Source organism: Lepus europaeus, chromosome 1 (assembly GCF_033115175.1).
Source record: "Lepus europaeus isolate LE1 chromosome 1, mLepTim1.pri, whole genome shotgun sequence".
Lineage (NCBI taxonomy): Eukaryota > Metazoa > Chordata > Mammalia > Lagomorpha > Leporidae > Lepus > Lepus europaeus.
Window position 1 is genome coordinate 174463617 of NC_084827.1, and position 27801 is coordinate 174491417.

Genomic DNA, 27801 nt, shown 5'->3' on the forward strand with positions numbered 1-27801 from the left:
GGGCAGCCCTAAAATGCCTTCAGTTTCTATGGACCAAGGAGCTGTCTGCTGAGGCAATTTCATTTGATCCCCACAGTCAGCAGTACGTAAGGTACCTCTTGAAGTTACCAAGTGCCTGCTCACGAAGCTAGACGTAGCTAGACGTATCTCTGGATTTCAGTGCACCTCAACATTCACTGTGCTGCATTTCACTGGGAAATTCAGGTGCAAAACTTCAGATGAGGATTCTTGCTATTTTTTTTTTCACAACTTTCATATTGACAAGCACCAAGAGTGGGTTTGCTGATTATTAGGAAGTCAGGAAAGCACAGAAACAGCTCTGGCAGCCACAGAGATGCTGTGTTAGTCTGATTTGCAATGATACAACATACTTGAGGTTGACTAACTTTATAACGAAGAGAGTTCAACTTAGCTGACGGTTCTGGAGATTCAAAGTCCAAGGTCAGGTGGTCCCACTGGCTCATTGGTTCAGTTTCTCATGAGGTCCAACAGTGCATGGAATCTCAATATAGGAGCATGTGTGCATGGAGGAGACTTCATGTCCAAATAGAAAGCTAGAGAGAAAATGAGGGGTCAGCCTCATTTTTCTAATGGCTCCCTCTTGAACTTGCTCAGGGTCTCACAAGAGCCTCTTTAATCCCTTCTGAGGGCAGCTTCTTGGTAATTTAAGGGCCTCCTAGGGGCCCCACCTCTTAAAGGTTCCATCACCTCCCATATTGTCACCTTGGGGACCAAACATCTCATATAGGAAGCCTTTGCGGGGCTCACTGAAACCACAGGCAAACCATTGTAGGTGTTTTCCTTAGGGTATTTCAAATGCCATGAATAGCAGGAGTGCTGGTTTGACAACCAACATCAAATCCAAAGCATTTTATATCATTTTAAAAGAACAAGAGAGACAAGTGCATCCTTGACTTGATAACATTTATTCAATATTCTCTGAAATTAGCAAGAATCAGAAGAAGCACATATCAATCAAATACAGCCACAAGAATGTCCTGGATATAAATAAAGATGCACTATGAGAAATTCTCACTACTGAAGGAACCAGTACTCTCTTACATTGACTACCTCTTAGTAACAGACAACTCAAATGTAAATTCAATTTACTCACAATATAAAAACCTGATTTTTTAAAGAAAAAATAGAGACTGAACTCAATTGTAATTTGCCTCACTAGGCCTTTTCATTGTGGATGTTTTCAAGGCCTAGTTTGAAGACTGTTACACAAATGACAAAAACAAACTCGAAAGAGTGGTCTGCAAAGTTCAACCAAACAATGCAGAAATAAATCACGTACCCATGCACCGAATAAGGCAGAGGCTAATTTCATTCGGGTTAGGAATAATAAATGTAACTAGTGTCTTTTTCACAAAACAAACATTTCAGACTTCTTTTTAAGTAACGGGTATACTGTATTATGCATCATACTCTACTTACATGTTCTTCTAACTCTACTCGGAAAGCCAGCACTCGGACATCAACAGAAACTTTTTGATTAGACTTACTCTGTAACAACCACAGAACTTCATCTGGGTTTTGTGATAGTGTCTACCATGAAAACAGCACACACTAGTAGAAGCATACAGTTTAGAGAGCTGGAAGTACATTAAAATGTAGTATATGGAATTCACAAATTCTGTATTTTTAAAATATTTTTCTCAAACTAAAAGCTGCAGAAAATTAGTTCTTAAATATTCTACCGAAAACTCTTGAGCAGCTAACATTTTAAATTTCTTAAGCTTTTTATTTTCTTAAAAATATTTAAATGAGTGTAGTATCCCATCTTTTTGAAAAATAATCCAAAAAAAATTACAAATCCTTTGTTTTAATCAGTGTGACCAAGGGCTTGTCATCCGGACTGTAATCCTCATAGGCGATAGGGGTCACATCATACATCGCAGGCCGGGATTTCTTTCCAAATCTGAAATCACAGAGAAACAGGATTCTGGTTGGAAAAATATAAGATCTCAAGTCCTATTAAATGCAAGTGGTGAAAATAACTTACACTCCAGAATCAAACGGAAACATAAGAATATTTTATTAATTAAAAAGGAGAGAATGTTCCAACATGGGAAGCAGTCCAAACAGCAGACTCATAGAATGACAATCACTTTAAGTAGTACTCTGAACTCAGAATCAGCCCTTAAGGCATCCTGGTCTGGCTGAAAAGCCCATGAGAGCATTTCAGGCATGGAAAGCCAAGACATTCTGGCAAAAAAATGTCCTACATGAAGGATCCTTGTGACTGAGATCCCAGCAGAAAGAAGTAGCCATCAAAAAAGGATGTACTTTTCTCTGAAAGGAGGAGAGAACTTTCACTTTGCTTATGACCTTGTCCAAATATTGACAGAGTTTGTGGAGTCAAAAGGCTTCCATAGCCTAGGCAGCTCATGTCAAGAGCCTCAGGTGATCACTGACGTCATACATTAGAGTGTTAATTGTTAAATTAACAACAGGAGTCACTGTGCACTAACTTCCCATGCAGGATCTCTGTTCTCAATGAGTTGTATTATGAGAGTTAACTGTAAAACTAGTTCTCAAACAGTTTTTCTGTGTGTGTGCAAATTGTTGAAATCTTTACTTAGTATAGAGTTGGTCTTCTGTGTACAAAGTGAATTGGAAATGAATCTTAATGCAGAATGGGACTGGAAAGGGGAGAGGGAGGAAGAGGAGCGGTGAGATTGTGGGTAGGAGGATGGGTATGGTGGGAAGAATAACTATATTCCTAAAGTTGTACTTATGAAATGCATGAAATTTGCATTCCTTAAGTAAAACATTTCTTTGGGAAAAAAAAAAGAATACACTCTTGACTATATTCTCTAGCAGGTAAAGAAGTTTAAGAATCCTGATATTAACACTGAATGTGTATAAACATGAGTGCTTGGTGCAAGAGGCAAAGAATGGATTTCACAAAACATAGACCAACCAAAGGTATAAGTTTCCACATAACAGGTGTTGAATTGTCTTTTTCTTCTGAGACTAATAAACCTTGGGGGGGAAGTTTAGGTTACACCTGCCATAGAGCCTGAAATGCAGAATGCTGGGGCAATCTTCCCTGAGTCGTGGACAGATAGCCTCTCTGGTGGCATTTTCAGGGATAAGCTATAAGGTTTGAGGTCCTCTGAGACCCCAACGCAAGAAGGGTAAAGGACAGAAACACCCTCAAATACGGAGTTATCTGTCTACACAGTCTTTCAGCATCCACCATGTAAACCCACCCACCTCCCAAACCCCACTAATACACACGCCATTGTCCCAATACATTTGCCAACACCAAAAATCTCCTGGATAGCAGGAGTAACTCCCCGAAGCCAGGGGAGCCAAAATACAATTTTAGGACTTCCTGCCAAGCCAGTCTTAACATGGCAATTATTAAAGTAAAGCTAATTCAACTCCTGGGTGGTCTCTTCCCATTCAAGACCCTACCCTTCCCAAAATCCCTGAAGTGCAACAGTATTTAAACAATCTTCCACAAAAACCCACCATTTCCCCCACCTTTTTATAGACTATATTTTTTAACTGTTTAAAGTCCAGGAGGGTTCATTAAAAGAAAATTTCAAAAGAACCTTGAATTTTGAAAAGGTTAGTAGGATGGAGCCCTTCTGAATCAAAGGGACTCATTTACCATGGCTTTTGTCCTACCTCTCCTCTTTCCCTCTATTTTCCTTACATCTTCTGTGGATGGAGATGAGGAGTAGGATCCAAAGGCAAATGACAAAACAGTGCATTCTTCAAATAATCTTTTATTTGCACACATTTGTCAATCTTGCACTCTAATTCATTCAAGGGCAGAAGGCATATCAGAGCCAGACAGGCAACAAGGTTAGAGTCAACACCTTCTATCCCAAGAGATTCACAGCTATTCCTGCAAAACTTAGCAAGGCTTCAGCAAAACCATTTCTGAAATGTGGAGCTTCACTGAGTCTGGGATTGTACTCATACGGGTGTGGGTCAGACTCCAGCCTAACCTGAGAGTAGGAAAGGCTTATGGGATCTTTCCAGAAACTACTTCAAGGTACAAACATTTTGGGGCTGGCGCTGTGGTGCAGCAGGTTAATGCCCTGGCCTGCAGTGCCAGCATCCCATATGGGTACCGGTTCCAGACCCAGCTGCTCCACTTCCAATACAGCTCTCTGCTATGGCCTGGGAAAGCAGAAGATGGCCCAAGTCCTTGGGCCCCTGTGCTCACGTGGGAGACCCCGAGGAAGCTCCTGGCTCCTCTCCTCTCTCTGTGTAACTCTGACTTTCAAAAAATAAATAAATCTTTTTTAAAAAAAGGAAAAAAGGTACAAACATTTTGACAATTTCTCATAAAATATCCAGATACATTGGTAATAATGTACTACTTACAAATAATAATTTAAAAAAATCCAGCTACCCAACGAAAATCTCTCCACATCCTAATCTAGTAACCATGAGGTGGTTTCCTATGAGAACTTTGGCATAAGGACCAGAAAGTCTTATTAATCAGCTTATTAACTTATAATTGATCAAGAGGAAAGATCCAAACAATATAATACGTTGAATATATCTTTTAAAATATGTTTTATATGACTTCATAGTTTGAAGAAGAATCTATTTCCTCAAAATCTAGAAAATTGGATGTTTCCATTTTGCTCATCCATTAACAAGCAATAGTTCAAAGGAGCATAAAACCACATGTTGGATTGAGGGTGGGTGTTGTAGATTCGCTGAGTCTGACGGGCAATGGTGGAGGGCACTCAGCAGCGAGCCATTTGCTCACTGTGTATGAGCAAAGTTGAAGAACGAACAAGGAGCATCACTTTACATGCAGACTGCTTGACTAAGCCATCTGGCATACTGCCAACAGGGCTGACCTCAAACTGGAAAGGGTCAGGAAGCATAATGAGGTTACAAAGATAAGCTTGGGGAAGTCAGGCCTACATGGCCAGCCCCACAAGAGGGAGCAGTCAGGCATGGGCCTGGAATCCCTGTTCTTCAACATGGCAGCTGTCGCAAACCCTGTTCAAATTCCACAGGTGTGGAGATGGCATTGTGGTGTAGTGGGTTAAGCCTCCACCTGCATGGCCAGCATCCCACATAGGCATCAGTTCATGTCTCATCTGCTCCTCTTCCAATCTATATCTCTGCTTATGGTCTGGGAAGACAGTAGAAGATGGCTCAAGTCCTTGGGCCCCTGCACCCACATGGGAGACCCAGAATAAGCTCCTGGCTCCTGGTTTCAGATCGGCCTGGCTCTGGGCATTGTGGCCATTTGGGGAGTGAACCAGAGGATAGAAGACATCTCTCTTTCTCTCCTTTCTCTCTCGGTAACATTATCTCTCAAATAAATAAAGTTAATCATATGTGTATAAAGTCAATTAAAAATGGATCTCAATAAAAAATAAGAGTGGGAATAAGAGAGGGGGAAGAAGTTTTTCACTATAACACTATAGTTCTGTAAACATCCCTATGGACTTATTTCTAATGGTACAGTCTCAAAATTTGTCATTTGGCCCCAAATCCCACTAATCTTGGTGGTAGAAATGCCATCTTAAGTGTTAAAGTGATCATATTACATGTTAAGGTGAACATATAGATAGGATTAGGTGTTAAAGTGATCATACTAGGCTGGCACCATGGCTCACTTAGCTAAAACTCCACCAGCGGCACTGGCACCCCAAGTTCTAGTCCCGGTTGGGGCGCCAGGTACTAGTCCTGGTTGCTCCTCTTCCAGTCCAGCTCTCTGCTGTGGCCCAGGAGGGCAGCGGAGGATGGCCCAAGTGCTTGGGCCCCTGCACCCTCATGAGAGACCAGGAGGAAGCACCTGGCTCCTGGATTTGGATTGGCGCAGCGCCAGCCATGGCAGCCATTAAGGGAGTGAACCAACGGAAGGAAGACCTTTCTCTCTGTCTCTCTCTGTCTATAATTCAACCTGTCCAAAAAAAAAAAAAAAGTGATCATATTAAGTGTTAAGGCGAACATATAGATAGGATTAGGTGTTAAAGTGATCATATAAATAGGAGCAAATGTCTGGTAATAATAACAGAATTAACAAGGAGAGAATGTTTCAACATGGGAAGCAGTCCAAACAGCAGACTTATAGAATGACAATCACATTAAGTAACACTCTAACCTCAGAATCAGCCCTTAAGACTTCCTGGTCTGGCTTAAATGCCCATGAGAGCATTTCAGGCATGGAAAGCCAAGACACTGTGGCAAAAATGTCCTACATGAAGGATCTCTCTGACTGAGACCCCAGCAGAAAGAAGTGGCCATCAAAGAAGGATGCAATTTTTCTAAAGGGAGGAAAGGATTTCCACTTTGCTTATGGTCCTGTCTAAATACTGATGGAGGTTATATTCAGAAACTTGAATATAACCCTACCATACAACCCAACCATACCACTCCTTGGAATTTACCCAAAGGAAATTAAATTGGCAAATAAAAGAGCTGTCTGCACCTCAATGTTTATTGCAGCTCAATTCACAATAGGTAAGACATGGAATCAACCTAAATGGCCATCAACAGAAGATTGGATAAAGAAATTATGGGACATGTACTCTATAGAATATTATAAAGCAGTAAAAAAAAAAAAAACAATGAAATCCAGTCATTTGCAGCAAAATGGAGGAATCTGGAAAACATCATGCTGAGTGAAATAAGCCAGTCCCAGAGGGACAAATATCATATGTTCTCCCTGATTGGTGACAACTAACTGAGCACCTAAAAGGAAACCCATTGAAGTGAAACGGACACTATGAAAAACAATGACTTGGCTGGCACCGTGGCTCACTTGGCTAATCCTCCACCTGCGGCACTGGTTGGGGCACCGGATTCTGTCCCAGTTGCTCCCCTTCCAGTCCAGCTCTCTGCTGTGGCCCGGGAGCGCAGTGGAGGATGGCCCAGGCCCTTGGGCCCTGCACCCACATGGAAGACCAGGAGGAAGCACCTGGCTCCTGGCTTTGGATTGGCGCAGCGCGCCAGCTGTAGCGGCCATCTGGGGGTGAACTAATGGAAGGAAGACCTCTCTCTGTCTCTCTCTCTCTAACTCTGCCTGTCAAAAAAAAAAAAATGACTTGATCAGTACTTGTCCTGACTGCCGAGGAACAACTTACTACTTTATTTCTTTTAGTTTTTTTTGTTCTACTTAATACCATTGGTTGAACTCTTTAACTAACACACAATTATTCTTATGTGTTTAAATTTAACTGAAAAGTGATCCCCATTACATATAAGAGTGGGAATAAGAGAGGGAGGAGATGTACAGTTTGGCACATGCTCAATCGGACTTAACCCTAATGGCAGAGTTAGAAACGTTCCAGGGGATTCCAATTCAATCATATCAAGGTGGCAGGTACCAATGCCATCTCACTAGTCAAAGTGATCAGTCTCAATTCATAATTGATCATAATGATAGGATTAAGAATCAAAGGGATCATATAAATAAGACTAGTGTCTGCTAATAATAACTGATAGAATTAAAAAGGAGAGAACAATCCAACATGGGAAGTAGGATACACAGCAGACTCATAGAATGGCACATGTCCTAAACAGCATTCTGGCCTCAGAATCAGCCCTTAAGGCATTCAGATCCAGCTAAAAAGCCCATGAGAGTATTTCAGGCATGGAAAACCAAGACACTCTGGAAAAAAAAAAAAAAAACTAAATGAAAGATCTCTGCGATGAGATCACAGTGGAAAGAATGGCCCATCAAAGGAGGTACCTTTCTCTGAAGGGAGGAGAAAACTTACATTTTGACTATGGTCTTGTCTAAATAATATTAGAGTTGGCAAGCTCAAGAGACTTCCATAGCCTTGGCAACTCATGACAAGAGCCTAGGGTGATTACTGATGTCATAAATAAGAGTGTTAATTGTTAAATCAACAACAGGAGTCACTGTTCACTTATTCCCCATGTAGGATCTCGGTCCTTAATGTCTTATACTATGTGAATTAATGCTATAACTACTACTCAAATAGTACTTTATATGTTGTGTTTCTGTGTGGGTTCAAACTGTTGAAATCTTTATTTATTATATACTACATTCATCTTCTGTATTTAAAGATAATTAAAAGTGAATCTTGATGTGAATGGGATGGGAGAGGGAGTGGGAGATGGGATGGTTGTGGATGGAGGGAGGTTATGGGAGGAAAAAGCCACTATAATCTAAAAGTTGTATTTTGGAAATTTATATTTATTAAATAAAAGTTAAAAAATAAAAATAAATACTGATGGAGGTTGTGGATTCAAAAGGCTCCCATAGCCTAGGTGGCTCATGTCAAGAGCCTCAGGTGATCACTGACGTCATACATTAGAGTGTTAATTGTTAAATTAACAACAGGAGTCACTGTGCACTAACTTCCCATGCAGGATCTCTGTTCTCAATGAGTTGTATTATGAGAGTTAACTGTAAAACTAGTTCTCAAACAGTTTTTCTGTGTGTGTGCAAATTGTTGAAATCTTTACTTAGTATAGAGTTGGTCTTCTGTGTACAAAGTGAATTGAAAATTAATCTTAATGTAGAATGGGACTGGGAAGGGGAGAGGGAGGAGGAGGAGCAGTGAGATTATGGTTGGGAAGGCTGGTATGGTGGGAAGAATGACTGTATTCCTAAAGTTGTAATTATTAAATTTATATTCATTAAATAAATGTTTTAAAAATATGGCAAGAGGCAGGTTAAACCATATACATCCTTCTAATTCGTATTCTCCACAAAAGCCTAAGAGAATGTCGGTGGAACCAGTCACGAGAAAGGCCCAAACAGAGGGTTTGCAGCTGCTGAAGGAAAGCAAGCATGTGCATCCACGGCTCCCCTCTCTGCTTTCTGAGATCAGGCCCATCTGGCTGGGACAGCTGCGAGCTCTCAGCAACCAAGATATGACCTCAGCACCAGAGGCCAGCGAGCCATGGCTTCGCTCCTGCTGATCAGTTGCAAACTCTGTCCTGCCTGGGTGTAAGCAAATCTGCTAAGGAACAGATGACTCTCGGAAGGAGTAACAAGGGGCCACCTTTTCAACCCAGTGCCAACACCTACTGACAGCTGACCTCAGCATCACAAGACATGTCTTCAGTCACTCATGAGTGTCACAGGTGCCCCACTCAATATACTTCCTACACAGCCACTGGGCCATGTTCATTCTACTTCAACCTAACCTCCTTTTACAGGGAGACATCCTGTAAAACAGACCACAGAGAGCATAACATCCAAACGACCAAGTATTTGCGAATACCTTTGTAGAGTTTCCCAGAAAAGGGAGCAAATTGGGCCAATGAGCCAGCGACCCAGCCGCAACCTCTAACAGCTGTGCTACAGAAATGATAGAATGCAGCTGAATCAGCTGGATCAGCTGCCAGGAGAGAGGTTCTCCTGAATTCCAATTAATTTGGGAAGGTATTGCCATAATATCATTTGTTTCATCTGCTGTCACTGGTGCATGTAGGAGCTTGTTGGTTAGGAAATCTGCCCTAAGTACTTCTGATAAAATTCATCCCCAAATAAAATCCAGGTTTGTAAATGCTTTCAAGTTGATTCTTTCCTTCCCAGGAACCTAAAGGGGCAGAAGAACTGATCTCCAACTATGCTGGCGCTAAAATACAAGGCTCTTCTTCTTGGTCCCTGAATAGTCTTAGCTTCAAATAACTCTGGGAGTGGGAGAATCTGATTTCCTGGGGCTCCTAGTTGAATGAAGGGAAAAACACCTTGGATTCTGCTCTCTCCTGATGATCTAAGCCCCTTGAGGAAGGGAGAGGAGAGAGGATCCTCTGGAACACCAAAAGAGTTCATCAAATCTCTGGCCCGGTGATTTCAGGATCCTGCCAATACTGCCCTAGGCTCAGGTCATGAATGGATCTGATGCTCTGGGATGAATCTCTTGAGCAGGTCAAGACTTCCTAGGCCAACCCTTCGCTGAGAACTCCCATTCGTTTCAGACCTCAAATTTCAGGAAGATCTACTATGTGCCAGCATCCTCTAGAGACACAGAAATCAGGGCCAAAGGAAAGATTGTGCTTTCTAGAAGCTTTGTTGCCTGAACTGACCCTGGAAGGCAGGAGTCAAGATGAGCAGCTGTGTAGGGCCTGAGTTAGTTGGAGAAGGTCAAGCTCTCCTTTCTCCCTCCCAGCTGCATCGTAGGCTGGGTTCAGGTCCATCTGGGCATCACAGCAGAGCATCCACACCTCCCATGCCTCCCAAGTTCCCTTCTTCCTGGAAGCCGGGTTGTGTCTTTGTGGAGCAACAAGATCACTACAAAATCAGACACTTAGACCGGGGATTTTCTTTTGGAGAAAGAACCCCAGCTTCTGTACCACTGAGACAGAATGTGGTATGCATGTGTCTTGACCAATACCAATACCAACAGGACATCCCAGCAGAGATCATATAGCCAATAGTTCCCTTGACTCCAACTGTAAGGCACCAAGTTCAGTCCAGGGTTTTCTACAGCACACTGACTTTCTGAATTGCTCACTTCAGGTTAGTCTACCGACGAAAAGAAAAGATGGCTTCCTTCAACAGACAATATTGCTATTATTTTTAGAATAACTACTCTTTACATTACATCATCTGTTTATAACGGGTTAGAAGCTGTTTGTACAACTCTTTAATATTTGTAATTTAACATGACTGTTGTAACCGAGGTTAACTTATCCCTTCTACAGTGTTTGTGGAACTGTGAAATGATCTGTCTAAAATACACAGGAAATGGAGTAGTTAGAACTGTACCTCTGGCCTGGAGCGTGCACTTTCCCTGGCAACCACATTATCATCAGGCCTTTTGGGAGTCTCCTCCACAGGAGGACTTTGTTTTATATAGCATGGACTCTAAAAGCAGAATGCAAGCTGTTTCTTCATTCTTTCTGTAAGCCCACAAATCGATCAGAATTGTTTACATCCACGCCAACTGCTTGAAGAGCAGCACAGTTCAACAGTCCAGAAAAGAAATTATCAGAAGATGCTTCAACTCATGGGAATTAAGAATCACATAGTTACTCACAGAACAACACAAATCAAATGAATGAAAGTATTCAGTGTAAACAAAACAAAAGCTAGCAGCATGACCTGGCTAGCCTGTTGCCCCCATTACTAAGTTGTGTCTGTTTGATTCTTTAGAGTCTTCTTGCAGGTGTAAAGTCCTATATCTATTATAACCACGATATCCAGAAAGCGCACATGCAAGCAGCATCTCCCATGCCCCCCTGCCACCTCCAGAAGCCCACCTGGCGTGCCGGATGGAGGCGATGGCATTGCTGAACTCGCTGTCGATGCTGCGGCAGTTGTAGAACTCCTCATAGGCGGGCCTGGAAGAGCCCTGGTACTCGATGCGGCTGATGCGGCAAATCCCCACGATGAGGATGATCAGCATGAGGATGAAGGCGACGCAGAGGGCTCCGATGATGATGTACAGCGAGTGCCGGGGCATGTTGGTGAGGCTCTCTGCCATGTGCCCGGACTTCCACTGCAGGTCTGAAGGCCAGAGCAAGCAGAGGGCTGGGCGTGAGTTGTGGCCTTGGCACTATGAAAGCCTTCCCTGTCCTTGCAACGGTAGCTTAACACGTAAGAGCCATCAAACGGGAAGAATTACCTTCTATGGATAAAAAGACTAAGAGCTAATTAATGCACTTAACACACAGTGACCTGCCACAAATCATTAAGAAACCCAGGAATATGCCTCAGGAAAAAAAAATGAGCAAAGGAAGTAAAGAGGAATCCATTAAAGGGATACAAATAGAACACTGTTCAGCCTCATTAATTATTAAAAAATGCAATGCCTCTACCAGCTCCCAAATATTATTTAAAAATGATAACCACGGTTGACAACTATACATAGAAACAGAGACTGTAACTTGATGCATCGCCCTCCTGTGCTCTCAGAGGAACATCCTTCCACGCATTTCAGGATTTGTGCTGGGGAAATTGCCCTGAAAACACAGAAAGCTCCATGCTTAAGGAAATTCATCCTAGAATCACAACGTTAAATGTGAAATGCTCAACTATTGCATATTCACAGACAAGCTCAGAAAATAAGCACAGATGATCATGTACACAGCAGAGTTGATAAGTCTTAACACTTTAGTATTTGCTTTAGAGTCTTCATATAATTGTTAAAAAGAAATAAATGTTACAGGCATAGCTACATTTCTCCTACCCTTGTACTCTCCTACTACCCCCTCAACTCCAACACAATTTATAACAACAAATAACGAAACCTGACCTTAATATTAAACTCTTGATAAGATGCAGTTATTAATTAACTAGCAAAAAATAAAATGACATCAAAAGACAGGAGCTACTCAGATAGTACGTAATTTGACAACCACATATGGCTTTAGAATGTCTACCTACACATTGAAAAAGTGAGAATAATGTAATGATAATGGCAAGCAGATATTGTTTTCTTACTATTGATTAAGAAACACCTACAAAAAAACACCTCATTTAATCCATATGACCATCTGAGACATATTACCCTGTCTCCCCACAAGGGGAGTCTGCGAAACTGACATCACTTGGGGTGAGCACATGGGATCAAAGTCCGTATTTGAGGTCTTAGTTCTGCTCAGCAATGAGCTAGCAAAAGTGATCTTTGGGAGGCAGGATTACTAGAGATCTTTAGTTTCTTCTTTACACTTATCAGTCTTTTGCAACTATCTCAAAAAATCATATTCCTTTTACAATTAAAAAATCATGCAACTAGTTACTCAAAGGAAACACCCACAGGATCACCTTCCAAACAGTAGGAAGAGTGTGATTCTTCAGACCACATCAATGTTGCTTTCAATTTCAGGTCCACTGTTTAATAAATCCCCCTGAGCCCTGGTTTCCTCATTTCTGTGATTAAAATAACAATGGATACTGCATTGGCTTGCTGCAAATGTTAAGTTAGAAAACATGTCTTCTTAAGGAAAGGTAGAAAGTCCAGCACGGGGCACGTGGTGGGTGGCCCCTGAAGGGGAAGAGTTGTGCTCCTGGAAAGGAGTGGATAATGAGGAGCAAGCTGTCCTGGAAGGGTCACGCTCTAGAGCTGAGGATTCTTGAGAAGGACCCTGCGTTCTTCCTGAAAGCACCAGTCTGTACTAGCCTGACAAGGCAGAAGTTCAGGATGCAATCTTTGTGCTTGGCATTAGGTCAAGAGTGGCAAGTTACGCCCTGCTTACAGACCTGCAGACAAATAGGAATGAGTAGAATTGAAAGGAACTGTGAAAATTAAAGAGGTAAGATCAAAAAGAAGCTGAACTCCTGTGGAAAAGAGGGTGCCTTCTCTACTCACACACCCACCCCACCCCACCCATCACTGTCAGGGTAGGACTCTAGTTGCTAGGTAATGAGATTCGGGGGTGGGGGGAGAGTGAGCCTGTCTTCCTGTGAAATCCTCAGAACTCTTTCTCCATTCCTGTTTCAGAGGAGGCTATGCGGGTGCCTCAAAAAGTCTGTGGGAGGGCAAGCATTGAGATACAGTAGATTAACCTGCTGCCTGTGACAACAGCATCTAAAGTGAGCACCATTTCAAGTCCAGGCACTCTGCTTCTGACCCACCTCCTTGCCAATGTGCCCAGAAAAGCAGTGGATGATGGCCCCAGTGCCTGGGCCACTGCTATCCATGTGGGAGACCAAGTTGGAGTTCCAGTTTCCTGGCTTTGGCCTGGCCAAGACCCAGCCATTGCAGCCTTCTGGGGAGTGAACCAGCAAATGGAATATCACTCTGTCTCTCCCTCTCTCTCTGTAACTCTGCCTTCAAAACAAATAAATCAATCTTTATTGTTAAAAGTTTATAGAAAATAGAATTAAAAGAAGTTTATTTTGGTGCAAAAACTTTTGAAACCCATGCACATATAAGGTCTTGAAGAAGTTCATGGAAAATGTATGAGCAAACTATTCATGGATTTCAAAAGTTTTTTGCACCAAAATAAACTTTATCATTTAATTCCATTTGCAATGAGCTTATTGAAATATCCTCATATTTGCAACTTCCAGATGTCCACAGCTAAATCTTTAGTGGTTTTGGAAATCAAGAATTGGTCATTCATTGCCTTGAAAAGTTCTAATCTGAAGAACACAGATGGAAACCCAACAAGAGGATAACTCTACAGGCCCACGTCTTAGAAGCCTAACAGCAAAATGACCCCTCTGCCCAGCCTAGATGGTCCCTGAGAGTGTAACAAAGAAGGGTGGATGAAGTGACATCTGAGTTTGGGTCCAGAACTCTGGTGAATATTTTGCCAAAATGTCTGAAGCATGGGTTTGCATTTCGAGTCTGCCAGCCTGTGTTCATGGAGCTTAGAGAGGCTATCAGCACATCCCCTGCTCCATCTGCGCCAGCTCACATACACAGGTGTGGCAACATAAATCCCCACAAAGAAACTCATGTTGGGAGGTATTTTTTTGTGAAACCAGAAGCAAGGCTCCATCCCAAAATCAGCAGCCATGTCATTTGGCAATACCTGGTGTACATGAGACAGCAGACTCCTTTTTCTGGCAGGACAAGTGAGAGTGATTCACTCGATTTCCAAGGATTGTAACAGTCTCTACAAATTCCAGTTGCAGGCTGGAGTCCAAGGCTCCATGGGGTGTGTTACAACGTCCATTTAGCACCAACACCAGGGCAGCTCAATTCTACTGGGGCTCAGTAGAGTGCTCAGCTCTGATCACTTAGGGAGGACCACCAGAGTTCGTGATGAGTCCTGATGACCTACGCATACACTTTGCAAATAATTTACACTCATGTTGATTGCGTACAAGCCACAAGTGCACAGCCACATAGCCACTGCTTTGAAAAATGATCATGTGCTTGATTCCAACTTTCGAGCCTGATGAGTTCCCTCCACGAGTACCATTTGTCACCATCTGATCCATTTGCCGAGTCTCTGAGTTCCAAGTGGTTCAGCCTTTGGACAAAACTTTCTCAAAACGTCTCCTGGAACCTCTGCTTTCCTCCCCCTCCCCGCCTTTGCATTCTACCTTAGCATCACCTGAAACTTTCCTGGTAGTGAACAGTGAAGGTGGCTGCCTGACAGGCTACCCTCTGACTTAGCGACAAGCTGGATCTGAGTACGTCCAACACTTGTCACACAGCCAGCAAATTTATCATCTGCACCAGGTGGCTGCAACTGCCGTCTCCCAGCCCAGGCGCACCAGCCTCCAAAGTCATTGTTTTGCTGCATCCCGGGAGTCTCATCGCATGAATCATTTACTATGTTGGCTGCACAGCTCGGGGAAGAAGCATGAACCAGAGTGTGCCGGATGGGATGATCTCATCAACCACTGCAGGTGCATGGCCAGGAACATGTGCACATGAGCCGTTCAGAAAGAAGTTCCACTCATGAGTCTAAGGATCCTCTATTTTTTTTTAAGCTGAATTTGTTTGAGGTTTTGTATTTTCCAAAGTGCTTCTGCATTGATCATTTGAGTTGGGCCCCTACACTACCTTGTGTTAGGAAGAGGGGCTAGACTTGGGGTTCAACTAGTAAATTCACCTACCTTATTTAAAAGAATAAAAGTGATAACGTTTTTATGAAGATGTCACTTGGTAGCTCCATAGTTTTTGAGACCATCTGCTACCCAGCACAACTGCAAGGGGAGACTTCAATTACATTGTTTCCTATAGCTAAAGGTTAGATGCATAATCCAGTCAGTCAGTAAATTGCAAAAACAAATGAACCCTTGTGACTCTTCAGACATGGGCAAAGGGAATAGAAGAACAGGTAATCTCCTGCCCAGGACCCACTCACAGAATCAAGTACCTGCCTTGTGCTAGGCATGGTACTAATTGGGAGAGGACAAGGGAATACTCCATCCAATTCAGCAACCAGAGAGCTCCACAATGAGCCTCCAGGGAGCTGGACTCCAATGGATGGGGACCTCAGAGGGAAGGCTGTCCCCAGCAAAGGACCGGAACAAACTCAGGCCGAGGAGGAGGGCAGAGTAAGGGGATGGAAAGAAGACAATATGGCTGCCTGAGACACTGAGAAAGCAGCCCATGCAAGAAGGGGGTCCCTTCCTGCGGGGTAGGGCACCCGGCACAGGCCCTGCCGGCAACAGTGTAGCCTTTAGTCCTTAGGTGTTTTTGTATTTTAATAGGGGCTTGCCTCAGGGATAGAAACAGTGGAAGGTCCTGGAAGTTCAGATTTGCACTTTGAAGAGACCCTTCTGACTGCATGGGAAGAAAAGGCTGGAGGATTCAGGTTAGACCCCATTCGGGGGCGGCAGTAGAGCAGGGCATCGTTGGTGGTGGTTTGGCCTGGTGTGGTTCAGGTACGGATAAATGAACGTGAGTGCTACGTAAGGGGTGGAGTTAGCAGACTAAATGCAGCTTGTGGAGGCAAAGGAGAGGAAAGAAAGCAGCATCCGACTCTGTGCACTGGATGGGTGGCTGCTGTAGCTGAGCAGGGATCGTGGCAACACGATCCGTCATGAGCTAAAGACCATCTTTTTGGTTTTGTATGTACTGAATAGGAGGTGCCCTTAAGACACCCAAGCGGTGATGTCAGGTGGATGTTTATTTTTTGATGATTTGTTCACTGCTTTGGGGAATAATAGTTGACATTCAGTGAGAGTTCCATATGTGCTGGACTGGATCCTAAGTGTTTTGGGAGTTAAATCATTTACTCCTCCTAAAATGCTAAGAGGAAGACACTGTTATTATCTCCAATTTATATAGGAACCACTGAGATTCAGAGAGAAATGACTTTCCCAGGGTTACAGACATAATAAGTGCTAAAATATACTTAATACTCTTGAATTCTTTACTGAGTGGAGGGTTAAGCCTGTGATTATAAAGTAAATTGAAAGTATCTGATTGCAAAAACTAAAAGAAAAATAAGAAAAGAAGAAAGAGGGAGGGTGAGACTGAGGGAGGGAGGGAGATTAGGGTGGGAAGTATCATTATACTCTCAAAGCTGCAAATATGAAATACATGAAATTTGTTCCCTTTATATAAATAAAAAAGTTAAAAAACTATATGTGTTAAACCCAGACATCGTGTTTCTAAAGCCACATGCTTCAGCTAGTAAGCGATATTTTCCAAACTTCAGATTGTGGAATCAATGTAGCGAGGCTACACTCACATCAAAAAAATTACAGCATTTCATCAGAATGTCAGTCTTGTAATAAGTATTTTCTCATGTTGTGTGTGTTTATGTGCATGTTAACATGTGTGTTATTACAGCATCAAGATACAAAATACATTTCTTCTTGAGGATTGCAGCCAGAGATCTGAAAAATACTTCCCCACACCATGCAAATCCATCAGCAATCTTCAGAGGCGGGGTGGGGGGAAGATCTGCTCATGGGCTGTTTGTATCTACTCAGTAAGGGAAAAGTCAAGGCCTAATTTTATCAGTAATAACCACCGATCTGTATAATGCCTGTTATCGTAAAATGCTCTGTACCTGTGGAAAGCAGTTATTAACTCAAAAGCATCCAACATATCAATATTCCATTAGGGGCAGGGAAATCTCATCTTGAGCCGACACCCACATATCACTCACTGAGCAAAGAGAATGAAGGTGGGTAACGATTGAGGCAGTCACGTATGGAGTGCCTTACATGTGCCAGGCACTGTAATGTATTATTTACAATTACTATCCCATTTACCCCATTTACTAAGGCCTAAGGCTCAGAGATCTTGTTTTCTGGCCAAGGAGAAAGGATCTAAACTGGGATTCAAAGTAGCTCAAGTCCCAGCGTGGAGTTTCCACTGGAGAAGTCCACAAAGGCACTCTCTCCATTCCGTCAGGCTACGTTTCCCACATCCAGCCACAACTCATCCCGAAGTCAGTGGAGGATGCATTTCTGGTGTTCAAAGCATTTAATAAGGTAATTATAAATTAAATGGAATTTTCAAGTCATCTTTGGGCCCCCACACCAAGGCTTCCAAAAGTTTTAAAAAGCAAAGAGCCAGTGCATAAACAAAGGCTTGTGAAAAGCTACAGCAACAATAACCAGCAGGCAAAGTCAAAGTGCTAAATGTAAAAACACTTTCACCCAGCAATTCCATCTTTGGGACTTTATCTTACAGTCATTTCACATAAGAGTGCACAAAGACACTGTTCGGCTCTCAATGTCCATCTCTTCTCAAAATTCTTGTGTTGAAACCAAATGGCCAAGGTGATAGTATTAAGAAGTGGAGACTTGGGGCCAGCACTGTGGTGTAGTGGGTAAAGCCACTGCCTGTGATGCTGCCATCCTACATGGACACTGATTCAAGATCTGGCTGCTCCGCTTCCAATCCAGATCCCTGTTAATGTGCCTGGGAAAGCAGCGGAGGATGGCTCGATTACTTTGGCCTTTGTACCCATGTGGGAGATCCAGAAGCTCTGGGCTCCTGGCTTTGGCCTGGTCCAGCCTCTGCCATTGCAGTCATCTGGGGAGCAAACCAGCAGATGGAAGATAACTCTCTCTCTCTCTCTCTAATTCTGCCTTTCAGAGAGAGAGAGAGAAAGAGATGACAGATCTAAAAAAATAAGTGGATTGGCCGGTGCCGTGGCTTAACAGGCTAATCCTCTGCCTTGCGGCGCTGGCACACCGGGTTCTAGTCCTGGTCAGGGCGCCGGATTCTATCCTGGTTGCCCCTCTTCCAGGCCAGCTCTCTGCTATGGCCCGGGAAGGCAGTGGAGGATGGCCCAAGTCCTTGGGCCCTGCACCCGCATGGGAGACCAGGAGAAGCACCTGGCTCCTGGCTTCAGATCAGCGCGATGCGCCGGCCGCAGTGGCCATTGGAGGGTAAACCAATGGCAAAAAGGAAGACCTTTCTCTCTGTCTCTCTCTCTCACTGTCCACTCTGCCTGTCAAATAAATAAATAAATAAATAAGTGGAGCCTTTGGGTGATTAGGCTGTGAGAGCTCTGTGCTCATGGATTGGATTAATGACCATCATGGGGGAAAATGGGGAATTATAATGGAGAATAAAGGCCCCAGAGAGCCACCTAGTCCAATGCCATGTAAGGGCAAAGCACAAAGTCGCCGCCCACGAGGAACCAGAGGGTGAATCTGCCAACACCCTGACCTTGGACATCCCAGCTCCCTAAACCCTAACAATTTTTGGTGTTTATGTTACTCAGCCTAAGAGCCTAAGGTACTTACTGACAGCAGCTTAGCCACACTAAAACACTTGGATACATAAAAATGCCCATTCTAGTATTGTTTCCGATATAAAATACCCCAAAATGGGTTATCTGTCTGTTGATAAGGGTCTGATGAAATAAATTAGGGAGCCTCTATAGAATGGAAATATCATGTGGTATCAAAAACTTGGGGTAGATCTGTGTAAGCCAACATGGTTAAACCCTAAGATATATTCTTGGGGATAAAAGCAGGATGCATGGGGGCCAGCACTGTGGGGTAATGCGTAAAGCCGCCGCCTGCAATGCCGGCATCCCATATGGGTGCTTATTCAAATCCCAGCTGCTCCACTTCCAAGCTAGCTCTATGCTGTGGCCTGGGAAAGCAATAGAAGATGGCCCAAGTCCTTGGGCCCCTGCACCCATGCGGGAGACCCGGAAGAAGCTCCTGGATCCTGGCTTCAATCAGCACAGCTCCTTCCGGCCATTGAGGCCATTTGGGGAGTGAACCAGCAGATGAAAGACCTCTACCTCTACCTCTCTCTCTCTCTCTGCCTCTCTGCCTCTCTGCCTCTCTGTAAATCTATCTTTAAAATGAATAAATAAATCTTTAAGAAAAAAAAAAGCAGGATACATAGAACAATCCCATTTGTAGGGCAGAAAACAGAGATTTATATAATGACTGAATACATCTGGAAGAATATATGATACATGGTTCATGGTGGTTACTTATGGGAGTGAGGTCAAGATGAAAAAGAAGACTAATATAATTTTTTAAAAAATCTTGGTTTACACAAGAGTAAGAACCAAAGAGCCAAGTAGCCAGCCAATGCATGTAATGAGGACTGAGCATGTAGCTCTGATGGCTGTCTCCAGCCATTACTAAGTTCCATCGATTTTGAGATGATGTCCATGATGGCCATTCCCACTCTTTTTATGACTCTGAGAGGAGAAAACTTCTGCTTGCTTTGGCTTCTGAGAGCTCCGTGCAAGCCTGCACAGTGATATGCTGATTCACCCTTAGATTGCAAGCTCCTAAATGTAGGGGCTGCTTCCTAATCTTTATCCCAGGCACTAATTCCAATGCCAAGTAATAAAGAAGCCCTTGATTATTGATTGAATGCAAAAAATCAAAGATAGCCTATGTACCTATTTCTTAAGTGCAGAGTATCATTAATTCAACAGTGTAGCTATAGATTCAGCTGTTCAACTACAGAACTGAACAAACTATCAGTCAGCAAGGTTGACTATAACTTTGTACAAATATCACAGTATCAAGGCAAACAATACAAAACACACTACCATGTGAAAATCTGTAGGGATTTTGATTTTAGACCTTGATTCTAAGAAGGCATGTTTTCCTTTTATTAGAATTTACAAAAATATGATCAGTCCCAAGGTGATAAGAATAAGTGGCAGAGAAGTAAAACTTCCCCAGGGTCATTCTGTTAACTTCCAGAACTTTGGATTTGCATTTGCCTTGGGACATGGATAAAAGACTAAAGCTGTTTGAATGATCCTATTAGGATATTTCCGGGTCAATTTTCTTGATTGTTTTGATAAGTCTGTGTAGTAGGCCAAGTTTCTGCTTCTTACTACTTTCAGAGAGCCAGATAATAACCCTAAATGGGCAATATTTTTTAAAGAAAGATTTACTTATTTATCTGAAAGGCAGAGTACACAGTGAGGGAGGAAGGGAGAGAGAAGAAGAGGGAGAGGGGAAGAGAGAGGGGAAGAGGGTAGAAGGAAAGGGTAAGGGGGCAGAGGGAGCGAGATGGGAGGAGAGAGACAGAGACAGAGACAAAGATTGATTTTCCAACCACTAGTTCATTCCCCCAAATGGCAGAATGGAACTCCATCTGGGTCTTTCACACGGGTGGCAGAGGCCCAAGGACTTGGGTCATCTTCTATTGCTTTCCAGGCACATTAGTAGGCAGCTGGATCAGAAGAAGAGCAGCCAGGGCTTGAACCAGTGCCCACATGGGATGACGGCATCGCAGGTGATAGTTTAACCTGCTGCACCACAATGCCAGCCCCTAAAGGGCAGATTTCTAAGAAACATTAGTGGCATGAACTTTGAGCAATAAGAGGTAAACATGGAAGAGTAAAATCGAGTTAATTTGCCTCTCAATCCCACTGAGGTTTCAGAATACCCAGTGATGGCTGATGAGAATCCACGCCCATGAGTGCAGCTCCTCATTGATGGGGGGGGGGGGGGGGGGAAGGTTAGATTTCAGTGTGTGCACATGCTCTGAGTGTCCTTGTGACTACCTTGTATGTATTTGATGCTGGATTTCCCCTGCTGTGTGCAATAGTGAATGCTCTGTAATATTTTGTAAGGGAAGGGCAACAGGACATATTTGCCTTACCATTTTGTGCCTACTGATGTAGATTGATAGTATTTAAAGTACTTAAAATCTTTTTATGGATGAGGAAATGGAACTCCACGGAGGTGAAATAATCTCCCTCATGTCCTCCAAGAAGGCAAGGAGGGGGCAGGAGACGCTGGAATAAGACGCGAACTCTCCAGCTCAAGAGTAGCACTGGTTCTGTTCTCCGTATCTTTACCTTGCACCAGTGTAGGCCATGTTTGTACGAATGCTTATCGTAACAACTAGCATGATGCTGTAACAGGTAAAGGTGATTCTAAGTCATCCCTAAATGCTATGATTTAAAAAATCAAATTGCGAAAGAATCGAGAGGAGAGCATGAGCAGACAAGAGTCCGAACAGCATCTCTGCTATTGGCCAAGGTGATGTTGCAAACTGCGGTCTGTATTTGTAGATGAGAGTTTCCCAATCCTAGTGCCCCTCCATCTGAGGCACACACTAAGAATTAGACAAGTGCACCCTGCCATTGGAAGTGCTGACCACCCTCAGCCTCGGGGAGGACAGGCAGCCCAAGGAGACTGACGGCTAGGGCCACGTGTCCTTAACTGCCTCCTCCCAAACAAGAACCACAGGCAGGGCGTCCTTATCCGTTTAGGAGGTAAGGAGGGGTGAGAAGGCCCGTCAGCCCTTACAGAACACCAAGTCCATGAACAGCATCGAGAATGAGGAGGAAGCTTTTCCCAAGCAGCACTGCTCCTGCTATGAATAGACCAAGGAGGGAAGACCTTTCCAAGCTGGCTGTCTAGCATTTTCCCAGACAACCGCCAACATGGCTGCACATCAGCTCCCCATTCCACTGCCCGCCCAGCAGAGGCCTGGTTTCAATGCAGCAAGTCCTGACTAGGACATTTGCAAACGGCTGCGAGTTCACCATAAGAGAAGACGCAGCTTGAAGCAGCCTGGATGTTCTTCAGATTTTCCTTTAAGTTCCTCTTCACTGGACTTCTTTCCAGGCACTCGGTGGAACTTAATCCACTTGAAGACACTTGCAGACATAAACGCAGAACAAATTCACAGTCTGCTTTGTTTTGTAAAAACGTTGACACAAAGGCTCTATTTTCTGATAGGATTCTGATGCTTCGCCATGAAGCACATTTTTGGCTGCGTGAGTAGCGGTGAACTCTGGATGACATCTGAAAATCCTCACCCTGGTGGAAAGGCTGGATTCGGACACCAGGAGTGGGCACAGCACAGTGGAGGGTAGGGGCACTCAAAAGGGGCTTGGGAGGCATGGTGACCCACACTGTCCCCTGGGCCTCACCGCCTCATCTGAGAGTGGGGAGCCCTGTGGCTACAATTGGCGCCCTCTTCCTGATGAAGGAAAATGCAATGTCAGACAGAAGCAGCAGAATACTTACGGATTTCACAGTTTGCTCCCACCCAGCCATGTGGGCAGTGGCAGGTGTAGCCATTGGGCTGGTCCAGGCAGGTTCCGGCATGATGGCAGGGGTTACTGTCACATTCATTTATATCAATGTCGCACTCGTCACCTAGGGAACACGGAAAAGTGGCCATGAGATGGCTGCGCCCACAGCTCTCATCGTTTCTCTAACAAAACAAAGATTTAAGGCTAGGGGTCACGGCCTTGCACGATGGAGTCCAATCTGCTGTTTGTATAAAGTACAGAACTCTCAGAAAATTCCAGACAAGGGATCTTTTACTCTAGTGAAGCTAAAATAGAAAAAAAATTAGTAGTAATAAAAAGAATTTCTCCTTTACTCTGTTTATCCAGTTAACCACAGCCGATTCCCATGTCTGAATACATTTTTTGAGGTTGATCAGAAGATTGAACTGATTTTATTAAAGAAGAAGTCTTATTTTGGATTCCATCTGCTGAATCTTGTTATTTATTTTTCTGAAACTTCAGAAAGCCAAAACCTCATAGCTTATGATTATTTTGTAGCCAAGTATTTGAGTGTATGAGACCAGACATTTGAGTCTTTTCTGGAAAGTTCTAGGACATAGTTGGGAGCCTTGCCTGAACCAATTATGAAAATCCACCCTTCTTTCCAAATCTCTCAACACGCTGGGTGGTGGTTAGGGGGCCAGAAATGCTCCGAACGAGCATCCAGCCCACCTCACAAGACAACAGTCATGAAGACAACGTGAAGCCAACCCTGACATGAATTTCCCCGGGAGAAGCTGCCCTGAGCGAGGCTCACACACATCCTTTCTGCCCTTCCCCCATGTGGAAGATGCAACCTCACGCTCCTGCCCCGTGTTTCTGGGCATCCTAGCCAATCCCAGAGGCACCCCAAGCACAGAGAGATGCTGCTGTTTACAGCAAACAGCTTGCTATCAACAGTCACATGAAGGCAAGACAAGGACTGCAGGATCTCACTAAAAAAGTTGCTCTCACAGAAGCTGAAGAGGAGAACGGCGGTTGTCAGAGGCTGGGGAGGGGAGGGAGCAGGGAAGGATGGGGGAAGGTTGACAGATACCAAAATGGGAGGAACAAGTGCTGCTGTTCTGTTGCCGCCAGGCGACTACAGATGATAACATACTATATACACACATGTTTTAAAGCTAGAAGCGCGGATGTTGAATGTTGTCACCATAAAGAAATGATAAACATTTGGAGAAACAGGTATGTTTACTCTGTTGTGAACATTACACAATGTATACAAGTATGGAAACATCTCATGACAATCCATACATATGTATGACTTTGCATAAATTAAAAGTAAAAATAAAAGTTTTTCAAATTATATCAATAAAAGCATTTTCAAGTGGTTTTCTTTTTTTCTTTTTCTTTTTTTTTTTTTTTTTGACAGACAGAGTGGACAGTGAGAGAGAGAGAGACAGAAAGGTCTTCCTTTGCCATTGGTTCACCCTCCAATGGCCGCTCTGGCTGGTGTGCTGTGGCCGGCGCACTGTGCTGATCCAAAACCAGGAGCCAGGTGCTTCTCCTGGTCTCCCATGGGGTGCAGGGCCCAAGCACTTGGGCCATCCTCCACTGCACTCCTGAGCCACAGCAGAGAGCTGGCCTGGAAGAGGAGCAACCAGGACAGAATCCGGTGCCCCGACTGGGACTAGAACCTGGTGTGCTGGTGCCACAGGCGGAGGATTAGCCTGTTGAGCCGCGGCGCCGGCCATCAAGTGGTTTTTGATCCATTATGAATCGTCGTACAGTGAGCACACTTCTTAAATCTAAAAGCACCATGCTAAAGCTGCAGAGGATGCTTCAAGTTGAGGCACTCTCTCTTAAATGGTTGAAAAATGAGAAAAATAATTTTTCAGCATAAGCCCTCATTTGCTCAGAGACATGTAGAAAAGTAAGCCAAAATAAAACAGCTAGCATTGCTATGGTCATAGCTGAAAAAGCAAAAGTACAAAATCAAATATTTTATCCATTTTCAAAAAGCAACCTGTCATTGCACACTCAGATAAACAGTGTTGGCTTACTTACTTGGCATTAAATTGTTTTCCTACCTGCCACTAGCTTACCTCACATTTATAAAACAACCTGTTGTCATTTGTAGATCATTTCAGAGGAGGAATCCCACCCTAAAATATTTTACATTTGCTAAATTTCACACTGTATATATACTGGCATCTATTTTATTTTTAAAGTAAAATCTGTCAAATGAAGCATTTACTACTTCGAGGTCATTCTAGGTTGATTATAATTCCATAGTGTCTAAGTGAATTTGTTTCCTGCAATAAATATAGTCATTTACGTCAACAGAAAAGACATGAAATTGATTGCTTCTTACTAACCTATTTCAAAGGTTGTCATTCTATTAATGGGGTAATCACTCTGAGTGGAAAAGGGCACAGACTAAACTATTACAAATGGCATTACATGGTAGACTACTTGAAGAGACACAAACAAGAATGTGATGAGAAATGTTAAAAGGATAAAATCAAAGGCCTTGACAAATATATACATCAGTACTACTTTTCAACCACTTAAGGAGACAAGCTTAATTGAAGTATTTACTAAATGATAGCTTTCTTTAGCTGGCAATCTTAACACGGCAAATTCTGAAATGAGATGCCCTGCTACCTTTACAGCTGGCTACAGAAATGGTCCGACTTTCCTCACTTCTATAATCTGGCAAAACTCAGAAAGTTTCACGAAAGCCAATGTCAACATCACACCCTTCTAATTCCATAAACTCTTGCAGCCCCACAACTGCAGATCCAGTCTACCCACTCTGCTCTGGTTCACAGCTTCTCCAGGGGGGTTTTTGGCAAATTCAGATTCCAGGGCAGCCCAATTGCATATGGTTGTTCTTCAATCACTACTGAGACTTAAACAAAATAGGCAGGAGTCCAAGATCCCTAGAATTGTCTCTCCTTGAGATCCATTCGAGATGTGGCTCTCAAGGATGTGGTAAAGATGGAGATGGTAGGAAGAAGAAAAAGTGAAGTCTTTTTGTGGACAGTTGCCAAATATCTAGCGTCTATAATTCTCATTCTAGTTTTCACCACCCCAGTGTTCTTAGAGCTGTGAAAGGGATTACATGGTATAAGTTAATGATATAAAGCACACGTCAGTCAGGGAGCCAATTAGCTGGCTTCTATTTCCATAACTTGTGTGTTCTGGTGCAACCCTAGAGTGATGCACATTTCTGATGCCTCCCGGTTTACTCTAATGACCTATCTTACAGACTAACACTCCTACGCATCTAGATGAATCAGTCATCCCCCAACTGGCTCCCAGTTTGAAGGCTTCACGTGTCCTATGCCCATGGCAGGAACTAGGGTACTAAAGATGGAATTGCTAGAGAAGACTCCCAAGGATGATTGCTGTTGCCCGCCTTGCAGAGATCATGATTTTTACCATCAGTTTAATGCAAAGTGCTGGAAGACTTATTATGAATTAGAAATATATGTTTGGCTCCATTCATGTTTCCCCAATATGAATAACATCATGCTTGTAAATGCATCTCAAAACCCCAATATGCCATTTCCAATCAATATACATTTTAGCTTATTTTGTTAGAACAGGTCTTTACCTGCATATTATGTTTCTTACTAATAGTTAAGCTTTATAGATCTTTAAGCTTTGATGGCTTGAGTCAGTTCACTTTTTAGTTCATTTGCTTACTCTTTTTAAAATTCCAGTTGGTGAAAATTCAATTACTCTTAAATTGCCATTGTCTTTGATTAACATTTGTGAAGAGAAGACAAAATGAAATTTCTACTTATCTAAGCCTGGAAATCAGAGTATTACATTTAATTCTTTTACATTTTTTCAGTCTACTATCAAATAGATAAAATATATTGTAGATATCACATTTGGTAATCTTTATGAAATTTCATAACCATACTTATTAACTATAAATTTTCTGCAGATAAAACAGCAAATTCAAAAAGATGAAAAAACCCAAAGTCACGGCTGTTAGTAAATCATCAGTCAATAGAGTCCACACTGAAAGATATCAAGGACAACCATTACAATCATTACATTTATTATTAAATGTTTTTTTTTTTTTTTTTTTTTTTTTTTTTAGAGGCAGAGTGTACAGTGAGAGAGAGAGACAGAGAGAAAGGTCTTCCTTTTGCCGTTGGTTCACCCTCCAATGGCCGCCGCGGTAGCGCGCTGCGGCCGGCGCACCGCGCTGTTCCGATGGCAGGAGCCAGGTGCTTCTCCTGGTCTCCCATGGGGTGCAGAGCCCAAGCACTTGGGCCATCCTCCACTGCACTCCCTGGCCACAGCAGAGAGCTGGCCTGGAAGAGGGGCAACCGGGACAGGATCGGTGCCCTGACCGGGACTAGAACCCGGTGTGCCGGCGCCGCAAGGCGGAGGATTAGCCTGTTGAGCCGCGGCGCCGGCCATTTATTATTAAATATATGCCTCCTTTGGGCCAGGCATCATTCTGGGTACCTTAACTATAACTCCTCCATACTTTCCAAGGATTTTGTAGTTTCCTATGTTATACACATTGAATTTATTTCTGAATGCTGTGAATAAGTTGAAACTCCAGGAACGTGCAAGGAAAATGAAAGAGACATAGTTCCTCAACCCACAGAAGACTTGGAAGTATTCAGATTCTCATGAGTCAGAGTGAAGACAGTTTGATGATCTCCCAGGGCATTCAGTGAAGCCATAAAATGTCACATATTAGTAGTGGGACATAACCAAACCTAGAATAAACCTACTGTAGACTCACCTCCCTCAAGTGGAAAAGCAAACTTGGGAAAAATCAAACAGGCTGGCAAGAAGCTTACCTCTCACAAAAGAATCTGCCACTTAAAAAAAAGCAAGGCAATTAATCCAATCCATCAACAACCAAACCTACAATGAGCAGCATCCATACAAGAATTATTAGACCAGCAAAGAAGCAAGAATATGATACCCATACCCAGAAGAAAAATCTGTCAAAAGACACAGAGTCAGAAATAACAAAGAATTTGCCCAAAATGTAAAGGAAAACATAAA

The 27801-nt window shown here is 43.2% G+C and overlaps 1 protein-coding gene across 1 annotated transcript in view; it reads right to left on the reverse strand.

The window, feature by feature from the left end:
- Positions 1 to 911: 911 nt before the first annotated feature.
- The window catches only part of DNER (delta/notch like EGF repeat containing), a 396414-nt gene continuing 369524 nt past the window's right edge, over positions 912 to 27801 (reverse strand). The window contains exons 11-13 of the mRNA XM_062193179.1: positions 22769 to 22900; positions 11182 to 11428; positions 912 to 1924 (exon numbers count right to left, since the gene is read on the reverse strand). Of these exons, the coding sequence (XP_062049163.1) occupies positions 1813 to 1924; positions 11182 to 11428; positions 22769 to 22900 (491 nt within the window). The 3' untranslated portion in view covers positions 912 to 1812. The remainder of the gene's footprint in view (positions 1925 to 11181; positions 11429 to 22768; positions 22901 to 27801) is intronic.